The 10,654-nt window shown below is 32.2% G+C and overlaps 2 protein-coding genes across 2 annotated transcripts; both read left to right on the top strand.

Moving 5' to 3' along the window:
* The first annotated feature begins 479 nt into the window (after positions 1 to 479).
* Positions 480 to 5,271, top strand: LOC101513695 (uncharacterized). The gene is given in 7 exon segments (XM_004498033.4): positions 480 to 1,078; positions 1,293 to 1,391; positions 2,812 to 2,989; positions 4,359 to 4,456; positions 4,718 to 4,779; positions 5,072 to 5,093; positions 5,095 to 5,271. Coding segments are annotated over 7 exon segments (945 nt in total). The 5' UTR covers positions 480 to 622; the 3' UTR covers positions 5,125 to 5,271.
* Positions 5,272 to 7,631: 2,360 nt separating this feature from the next.
* Positions 7,632 to 10,349, top strand: LOC101513381 (pentatricopeptide repeat-containing protein At5g56310). Its single transcript, XM_004498032.4, has 2 exons — positions 7,632 to 8,489; positions 9,084 to 10,349. Exons 1-2 carry the CDS (start codon positions 7,767 to 7,769, stop codon positions 9,999 to 10,001), a joined length of 1,641 nt encoding a protein of 546 aa, XP_004498089.1. The 5' UTR covers positions 7,632 to 7,766; the 3' UTR covers positions 10,002 to 10,349.
* Positions 10,350 to 10,654: the final 305 nt, after the last annotated feature.

Here is a 10,654-nt window from a genome sequence, read left to right as displayed (position 1 = left end):
AAACTCTCATTATATGCATTGAAAGAATTGGATATTCTTTGAAATATATGATATTCATCAATTTTTTATATCTTTATGTTGTTTTTGTTAAAATTGTACACTTAACTTTACGATCTAAAATTATATCTCAACACTTTATGATAGTAATCTTATAATTATTTAAAATGATTAAATGAAAATGATTAATATTTATCGTTTGTAAAAGATAAATAATAAAAAAAATAAAAAATATAAAGAATAAAGAATAATTAATCTTTAAAAACATGACAATTTTTAAACCTCTAATATTATTAATCTTTTAAATATTACAAATATTTTTAGAATAAATCACTATTTTAGCCTAAAAATCTAATCCAAATTAGTATTTCATTCGGGAAAACTTCTCCAACCTTAACGATCATTTATGTTTGACCCTAAATTGTATATTTCAAATATACAAAGTTTTTAGTTGAATAAATGACGACCCTCACAACTCTATGTAATAGTGGTTTACCGATATTTTTAAGGAACCGAATCGAAAGCAATAAACCCTGCGGTAACATCACATAAAGCGAAGAAGGAGGAGAGGATTAAGGTTTGAACATTCACAAACACATTCTCCTTTTCATTTCATTTCCCTCCAATGGCTTTTACTTCTTCTCTTACTACCACTTCCCACTTTCCCCCTCTCCCAAACAAAACCCCATCCCTAATCCCTTTTAAATCTCAACCGTTATTTTTCCCTAGAACACACCCAAAATCACTCTTCTTATCATCTTCTTCTTCAATCTCAACCGTCGCATTTGCATCATCTTCAAAAATTTCATCATCATCCAATAACAATAACCGTAATTCGAAACAAGAGGAAGTTGAGGAAGTTGAAGTGGAGGAAGAACTTCCGTGGATTCAAGAAAAGGCTCTGGACCTCGTTGAATTCACCGGCTCGGTAACCCAAGCAATTCCCGGACCTAGAGTGGGTCCCACTTCTTTGCCTTGGATTCTCGCCGTTCCTCTTGCGTATGCAGGCCTTACTTTTGTTGTTGCTTTTGTTAAAACGGTTAGGAAATTCACTTCTCCTAAAGCACAACGCCGTAAACTGGTAATTTATTTGTTTGCAACTCTTCTTTCTGTTTCAGTTGATTGCAAAAAATAAAAATAAATAATTATTGCGCCTAATGCAATGTATAATGTTTTAATTGTAACTACGGGAAAACTTACACAAATGAATGGTTGTGATTCGGTGATTGTGTAATACTTTTTAAGCTATCAGTGTATGAAAATTAAAGTCTAATGTTTTTGTTTGTTTGTTTTAGGTTGGTAAAAATGCGATGTTGTGTAAGTCAGTGGATGAGTTGTTACAAAGAGGAAGAGATGGTGTTAAGGTTGATGATCTCAAGGGAATTGAGAATAAGGTGAGGTGCAAAATTTGGCCTACATTTATTTATAGTGAACACTATTGCCAAGGTTTTCATTTCAATTGTATTTGCATATGGTTCTAAACTTAGGTTGCATTTATGATATGAACCTTGATATTGCTGGAAAATGCGACTGCAATTGCAGTCGTGATGCTGTTGTAGTGACTTTTAAAACCTTTATATTTAACTGCTTGAATCTTAATACTTCATATTGTGAAAAATCGTTGTTAAATGTGGCCTCAACTGCAGTCACTTTGTAGTCACAAAGACATTAAAAACCATTAATATTGTAGTCGCAGACCTTTTTTTTTTAAACATTGAATATGGCCTGTGGTAACTATTTGTAGAACCATGTATGGCCACTTATTCTATCTTGGGCGTTATGGAATCACTTTTTAATTTTGCGTCCAATAACTGTAGAGAATCACTGTTCTTCCCCATATTTGTTGAGGGCTACTTTGAAAGAAATTCTGTGAAGAAACTTATTGCAGTAGCTATAGCAAACAACAGAATAAAGTCTTTATATTTGTTGAGAATCAATCATACAATGTTAGTATGAGAGATTAAAAAAACCATAGTTAGGTAAAATACTACACCATCACTATAGTCATAACACTACTTGCCTATAGTGAATCTCATATTCAGAAATTCAATCACTTGTTACTTTGCTCCTTTTTTGAAATTCTGCACCAGGTTAAATCAGGGACTAATTTCTTCTTATTTTAATTTTTCAATAATGAAAAATTATTTTTCTTTTTTTATGTTCTGCACGTGCAGATCTGATGTGGTTAATTAGACATATTTGGTTGCGTATCAATTGTAATAGAAACATTGTGTTTTCTTTCACATACTAATGTGTAAGATTTGAGTATTTGCTCCTATTTATTCTCGGTTTTGGTTTGTTTCTGATTCAGTGTCATGCCGGTGTCTGCGTGTCATCTGCCCGGTACCCATTCTTTGTTTGTTAGTTATAGTTGATAATTTGTCTCTTACAACAATGATTCAACTGAAAGACCATAAATACTGAACTGGTATTGTATAAAATTACCATCATCAATTCTTCCTAATAATATTTTTTGTAGTATATATAGACTAACAGTCTTAGTCCTGACATATTGCATCTTTTGCCTGTCTAACCTTAAGAGAAATTTTTGTTGCTGATGTGTATATGCCTCGTTTCCATATCATGACATGTTTTTGGTGCAACTTTTTCTTTAATGCAATTGAGTAAGTAATTAAGCAGTTGATTATGCTATCTGTCTAGAATCAAGAAAATAGTTCTTAGCTTTCTTTTTGCTGGCTGGGGAAAATCTCATGGAAAATTCATTTTTTCTGTTTGCTGGATTGCCATACTTTTGTCTTCCTGTGTGCATATGTAGCATCTAATTTTATGTAACAACTGCAAATTTATATCCAGACAGGTTTTGCTTTGGAAGAAATTTTGCGCAAATATATCCGATACGCTCTGAATGAGAAACCATTCAACCCTGACATGGTAGCTGATTTAATTCAGCTAAGAATAGCTTCTACGTTAAATGACTCGCAAATTGCTGAGATTCTAAATGAAATTGCCCGAAGAATTGTGCGAGACAAAGGTAATGTTATTCTTAATATTGGACACAATTTTCATCTGAGTAGTCTTTGTGCATGGTAGTATATTTTGGCCAAGGCTGTGTAGAAAAGTATTCAGATGAACTGTAGTGAACATGGTTATTATTCTCTGGCTTACTTATATTGATAAAGGGTTACTATCTGGGTCCCTGGTGTCAAATTCAAATGGTGTTCTTTTTATAGAATGATGAGTAGAATCCCTGCAAGTATAGACTCTGAATACATGTTTCTCTGATCAACGTCACAGGCTGCCTTAAACTTGTGAATATCTTGTTTCATCCCTTCCAAATAAATCAACATATATATCCTTTTGTTTGTAGGTTTGAGAAAAAATAGAATAACCGCCGATAGTGGAACTAAGGTATTTGGATAAAATAGCAGTAAAAAAAAAAGGAAATTTGGGTAAAATAAAAGGGATTTTTAGTAGAATTTGTGAATCGGTTTGGTTTGGTCAAACTCCCGCAACAGTGGAATGCAACACTAGCAGATTCTCACAGTGGCCAAAGTCTATCACATGCCACTCTAGCACCTTGGTTTGCTATTTTGGTAATACACATGAAATTGCAACTATGTATCAAGAATGCTATTTGTCAGTCTGTTTCTTAGTGGGCAGTATACTAGGGGTTGTATACTTTGGTTTGCCATTACTGTTGAAGTTGTGGGATTTTAGAGAAAAGGAGGAGAGAAAATAATAAGGGTTTGAATATTATTGATAATAGCTTTATGCTAACTTGATTAAAAAAGACTCAATACTAATCTCTATTTATAGAGAAATATAGACTCAATCCTAAATCAAAAATAACTCATAATAATAATGAGAGATATTCTAAGATATCTCTATGATTATAAATTGATCCTAGGGAATAATTCAAGATACTCTAATATAATAAAATAGATACTATTTTTAGTAGAATTTGTGAATCAGTTTGGTTTGGTCAAACTCCCGCAACAGTGGAATGCAACACTAGCAGATTCTCACAGTGGCCAGAGTCTATCACATGCCACTCTAGCACCTTGGTTTGCTATTTTGGTAATACACATGAAATTGCAACTATGTATCAAGAATGCTATTTGTCAGTCTGTTTCTTAGTGGGCAGTATACTAGGGGTTGTATACTTTGGTTTGCCATTACTATAAGCTGTTTCAAAGCTAGCACACATGTGAATGATAACAAGTTCTAAGTTGGAAAGGAGGGATACAAAATCACTGATCATGAGAGAACTAATCTGTCCCACTTCCCCTTCTTTTTATCATCCAGTTCATGAAATAATTTGTTCTGCTAATATCTAGTTAAATGAAGTTCAGACATTATTATTTCTGTTATCTAACTAATTTTATTTAAATGATTTTTAGGCCCTATTGTAATGAATAAATCGGGTTATACTGAAAAGGGTTTCAAGAGAAAACTAGCCGTTGAGGCCCTTTTTGGAAAGGTCTTCTATCTATCTGAGGTAAGTGGTCTTAAACCGTCCATTTATGAATCTTTTTGTCATTCTGTATGTAAAATACAATATTGTAATTATGTCATGTGTAGTGCTCAGAGCCATTGGCATTAAGTACCTCTTGTACCATCTGGTATAGTAACCTTAATTGTTGTTTCTGAATTTGTTCAACTATTATTATGCTGCTCTGACATTTTCTGATACTATTTTATATTTTATTGGGCCTGTTGTGTTTTTTATTGTATGACTTGATTGTTATTCTGATTCCAGCTGCCAGAGTTCTGTTCAAGAGACAGCTCCTTAGTAGTCAAGGAAATCTTCGGGGTTACAGAGTATGCTCTCTGTTCTTGGTTTTTATGGTTGTTATGGTTTATACTAGTTAGATTAAAAAAATAAAAATGAGAAGAATCAATGCTTAACATTTTACTTCTAACTATTATTTCATATGTTTTAAGTTTCTTAAAGATATATAGTTTTCATTAAAGATAGATACAAGGTGCTATGAATGTACAGCCTGCTAGAAATCCATTTGAACTTCTTTTATCAGTAGTATACTGTTTTTGTTGTCAGAATACTAAATAGCATGCTCAGATAGAAATATTTCTTGGTTTTCTTTTTCCACAGTGATGATGCTGACAAACTCAGATTACACACAACTTCTGAAGCTGGCAACCTAGATTCACTTGAGAAGATGGTAGATATTTCAGATTCAGAAGATTCTCTTGAAGATTCATGATGCTTGATGCAAATACAAAAAGGTTGAGGAATTAGTGCTGCAAACAAAATCTCGTGATGAGGCTGCAAAATCTACACTACCATCATTATCTCCCATCCAAAAATGGAAGTAAAAATATTCCAATGAGCAGGGCAGGGTTTTTTTCTTACTTTTCTTTACAACTTGTGTACTTTCAGCTTCCTCTCGGATTAAGTTTTATGCTTTAACGTTTTCATTAGTGTCCCATAGGTCAGTCTTTAACAGCATTGATGTTACTGTGGAGAAATTGAATTAACATGTGTTGTAGAGACACATTTTGGTATAGATATAGAATGATATTATGTTGTTCGTTTGGGATATCAATTTAAAAATAGGAGCCATTTTCTCCCCATTTTAACTTCAAATGGCAAGGTTGGGTTTTCATTTAGTTATATCAGATGAATAAAATTAGTTAAGTTCATTTAAAATAAAATATACTTACTGAATTGCCTCCTCACATTTCACAAATTACTAGTATGATGATACTAAAAGTGCGACTTTATCTTTTAAGTGCATGTTTGATTCCATTTTTTGAGTTAAAGTCAATTTTTTTGACATATTTTAGTACTATCGAGTAAAATTGATTTTAGTTAAAAGTTGGTATTTGTAGTTTATGATTCTAAATGTGGATTTTATATTAAAATTTATTGTTCAATTTACTTTTATTTAAATATATCTAAACATAAAACACTTTATATTCAATTTAATTTTAATTAAAATCAATTTATTCAAAATTAATTTTTGCATAGGATCTTGCTCAGCATATCCAAGAAAATAGGAGTTTTTCATGTGATAAAAAAATTTGATGTTTACATGACACTTTCTATTATTCTTTTTATGGAACTTCACTTCCTATTGATTCAATGTTTTTTTTTTATTGGTCATTAAAACTATTTAATATTTATGTGTTGTTATTATTATTATTATTATTATTATTAATTTTATTATTATTATTATTAACTATCTATGTGGTTTCAATTTGAAAATGTTAATTGTATGCAAGTATTACTTTTATCAGTGTAAGTTATGTTTCCTTTAAAGTTTCATTTCCTAAAATTTATAATCATTATTAGAGTTGAATGAGTTTTTTTTTTTTTTTTTTTTTTAATATAATCATAATTTTTTTGTTATATTGTTCAAATTGATACATCATAATTTTTTAGTGGAACGAAACTCTGTTATAAAGACTTTCACTGCTAGTAAAGAAGTATAGAAGAACTACATGATATTGAGTTTCTCATAATCTTTTAAATATAGTAATCAATACAATTTCAATACATCATAATATTTATAATATATTAACAATAAATAATTTATTATTTGTTCGTCTCACTCAAATTACAACAAACTTAATAAAAATGGTTCATTATGAGGAACCTAAGATTATTATTAAAAATGGAATATCTTGTGAAAATAGTTCTATAGTATGGTTTTATTCTTACTTTAAGATTGCATTGGAGCTATTGGAGCTATTGATGGTACATATATTTCAATAGTGATAAGAGGAGGAGACCTAAGTAGTTATCGTAACAATCATAAAAAGATATAATAAAACATATCAATTGATTGTAACTTTGATTTTGAAATGATGTATGCTCTTAGCAGGTGGGATAGTCAAGCTCATAACTCCAAACTAATAAGTGATGTTAAGACCTAAAGTTTAAAATAAAAGTATATATTTTTTGAATTGTTTGATTAAATATTATATAATGGATAACATCTCATAAACATGTGAAAACTTTTATTACAGATAGAACAATCAATTTCACAATCCCATTAATTGTTGGTCTCAATCCACATGTTGAAGGGATAAAAAAATTTCAAAGGATTTTACCGTGCACCTTTACATCTAAACCTGTCATCTCATAATCAACGCGAAAATACAATTTTGTCCTTTTAAACTTCACTTTTTTTTTTTTCAGAATTTTCAAAACTTTCAAACAATTCGAAACTTTCAAAATAGAAAATTCTAGAATTTTCAAAACTTTTGAAATAGGAAAATTTCGAAACTTTCCAAAATTTTCAATTTTTTAAAATGTATTCTCTATTTTGAAAATTTGAAAAGTTTCGAAATTTTCCTAATTCGAAAATTCTGAAAAAATGAGAAGTTTCAAAGGACAAAATTGTATTTTCACGTTGATTGGAGATGACAAATTTAAGTGTGGGGATGCATAGTTGAATTATCAAAATTCATAGTTTAAAAGGCTCTAAAAAACAAAAATAAAAATCCTAAAATTTTGTGGGCTTAAGGACCCACTTTTTTTAAAAAGAAAAATTAATTTTTTTTGATAAAAATTGTAATTTTTTTATATTTTCTCAAAAAAATGTATTCAATTAGAATTTAAGTCTACAAAAAAATAATAAATTAAAATCTTAAAAATTTATTTTAGGATAGGACTTAATGTTTCAACTTTAGTATGAGATTTTTGAGAGCAGACTTTATAGGAGTTATATTCTAGCCGCAAGGAATTCAAACACTTCGCGCCATCATCATCTATACTCCAGCGACCAGACCACACCACTATGGTAATCTCTCGGTGACCGAATACATGGTCATGTTTATCTATGAATTCGCCACTAATTCAAATACTCTCCAACACCATACACCACTGTCAAAAAACATGGACACTAACATCAGAACAAATACTCCAACAACTACTCTCTCATTGCACCAACCTAACCCATCTCCAACAAACACACTCCTTCATGCTAAAAACATCACTCTTCCAAAACGACATCCACCTCTCCCGTTTCATTCATAAATCTGCTTCTCTCAATTTCCCAAACTACTCTTTTTCAATCTTCACCTCTCTCAATCACAACCGTCCATTTCCCATCTTCGTCTACAACAACATAATCTACGCATTTTCTTCATCCAACCCTACACGTGCCGTTTCGTTATTCAACGTCGTTCGTCGTCTCGGCTTGTCGCTTGACTCCTACTCTTTGCCTTACGTTTTGAAAGCTGTTGGTTCTTTAAACGACATCGTTTTGGGAAAACAGGTTCATTGTATTGGTGTTGTTACTGGTTTGGATTGTTATGTTAGTGTTGTTGCTTCGATTGTTCAAATGTATTGTTGTTGTGGTAATGATGTTTGGTCTGCACGGAAGGTGTTTGATGATGGATTGGTGTTGTTTGGAGGAGATGGCGGTGCTGTTTGGAATGCTATGATTGTGGGTTATGCTAAAGTGGGTGATGTGTTTAATGCACAGAAGTTGTTTGATAAAATGCCTCAAATGGATAAGAATGTTTTTTCATGGACGGCTCTTATTTCGGGTTACACGCAGGTACCTTTTGAATGGAATTTGAATTCCTCGAGAGACTTGACACAATCACGCATTTGGGACATTGGTTACCGTTTGATCAAAATCTGACGGTTTATAAAAATACGTATTTTAATTTTTGTTTTATAATTTAAAAAATTGAGTTTGAGTCTAGACCGTCTGATTTTGATTGAATGGCCACCGGTGACCTGAAGCATGCAGTCGCATGGTTAGGGAATCTTGACCGTTAGATAAAAATATAAGACAGCTTGTATTCTGACTTCACCAAATTTTTAATTTACATTTTAGAATATGAAACAGTTTGATCTTTATCCTAAGTCTAAGATCTACAAATAGGTGAATGCATGACGACAGTAGAAGATAATTCAAAATCCCAAATTCTCTTAACTTCTACTTGTAATCTATGATGGACCAATTTACTTTTAATCATTGATATGTTAAAAAAGGATCACATTTGTTATTTTATAAAATAAAATATTAATCATTATTCGATGTTAGTCTATTGTGCACCAAATAAATAAAGATGCATCAACCATTAAATAGATCCATATATTCTGATTTGTACTGTCCTATTATGTTTACCAAATGCCTATGCAGGCTCATAATCCCAATGAGGCTATTAAGCTCTTCCGTAGAATGCAGCTTGAGAATGTGAAGCCAGATGAAATTGCAATTTTAGCTGTGCTATCTGCCTGTGCTGATTTGGGTGCTCTTCACTTGGGAGAATGGATCCACAACTACATTGAAAAGCACAAATTGAACAAGATCGTTCCTCTTTACAACTCACTCATAGACATGTATGCCAAATCAGGCAACATTAGTAAAGCACTAAAATTGTTTGAGAATATGAATCATAAAACAATTATAACATGGACAACAATGATCGCCGGGCTTGCTTTACATGGTTTAGGAAAGGAGGCCCTTCATGTATTTTCTCGCATGGAGAAGGAGGGTCGAGTCAAGCCAAACGAAGTCACTTTTATCGCCGTCCTATGTGCTTGTAGCCATGTTAGATTGGTCGAACAAGGCCTCAATTATTTCACGTCTATGAGGTCTAGATATGGAATCGAACCTAAGGTTGAACATTATGGCTGCATGATTGATTTGCTTGGGCGTGCTGGCCTTGTTCAAGAAGCAAAAGAACTGGTTTCCCAGATGCCATTTGAAGCAAATGCAGCTATATGGGGATCCCTTCTTGCTTCATCAACTAGATGCGGCGATGCTGAGCTAGCAGCGGAAGCATTGCGTCATCTCACAGTGTTGGAGCCCAACCATTCTGGGAATTATTCACTCTTGTCGAATACCTATGCTTCACTTGGTAGATGGAATGAATCTAGGATGGTAAGGAAGGTTATGCGGGATGCAGGCGTGGAAAAGATGCCGGGTCTCAGTTATATTGAGGTGAACAACATAGTATATGAATTCATTGCTGGAGACAAATCAACCATCTACTCTGTTGGCATATCTGATACTTTGCATAGCTTAGATGGACATGTAAAGATAGAGGACCAGTAGATATTTATGGGATTTGGTTTCACTGCTGTCAGGGATATCGAAGTCACAGTACCAGCTTTCGAAGTGCAGATTTCGAATTTGCTTTTCAGATATGATATTTCTAGTTTAAAAGTTGATTCATCCAATATTTGATCATTGGGTTCTAATCTGCGTGGATTCCAAGCCAAAGTTATCAAATAGCGGCTATATTGATGCTTTAGAGTTATAATATAGTAGAATTTGAACAAACAATTATTGTTCTACAATACTTTATTTTATTTAGTACAAAGTCTTCCTAAATAGTGACTATAGATGTGCTACTGTGCTGCACCAAAGTTGAATTTGAATAAACTTGTTTTTTGCTATCTACGATTGGACGACTTAGTTCCTCCCAAGAGTGTTGTAATATCAGCTTGTCCCTAAAAAAATCATATTTAATTTGATCTAGGCTTAATGTATTAATGTAGATTAGGTCATAGGCATATGATGATTACTCTATCATATTCTCACTTTTTCTTGCACGATCTAATACACTTGTCAATATCTTATCACATGTTATCAAGTTGTATAACTTCAACACCTTTGATAGTTTTATGAATTTAGTATAATCATCATATAATGATTTTCTACTATTGCTTTGTGTCTTGTTCTCGAATCTTACACTATTTTAAATA

This window comes from Cicer arietinum, chromosome 4, assembly GCF_000331145.2.
Source record: "Cicer arietinum cultivar CDC Frontier isolate Library 1 chromosome 4, Cicar.CDCFrontier_v2.0, whole genome shotgun sequence".
NCBI lineage: Eukaryota > Viridiplantae > Streptophyta > Magnoliopsida > Fabales > Fabaceae > Cicer > Cicer arietinum.
The sequence above is the reverse complement of the archived record's forward strand: the minus strand, read 5'-3'. Positions and strand labels throughout refer to the sequence as shown.

Coding starts and splice junctions, on each gene's coding strand:
- LOC101513381 (XM_004498032.4), top strand. CDS start 7,767: ATGAATTCGCCACTAATTCAAATACTCTCCAACACCATACACCACTGT. Junction 8,490..9,083: donor TTATTTCGGGTTACACGCAG/GTACCTTTTGAA, acceptor ATGCCTATGCAG/GCTCATAATCCCAATGAGGC.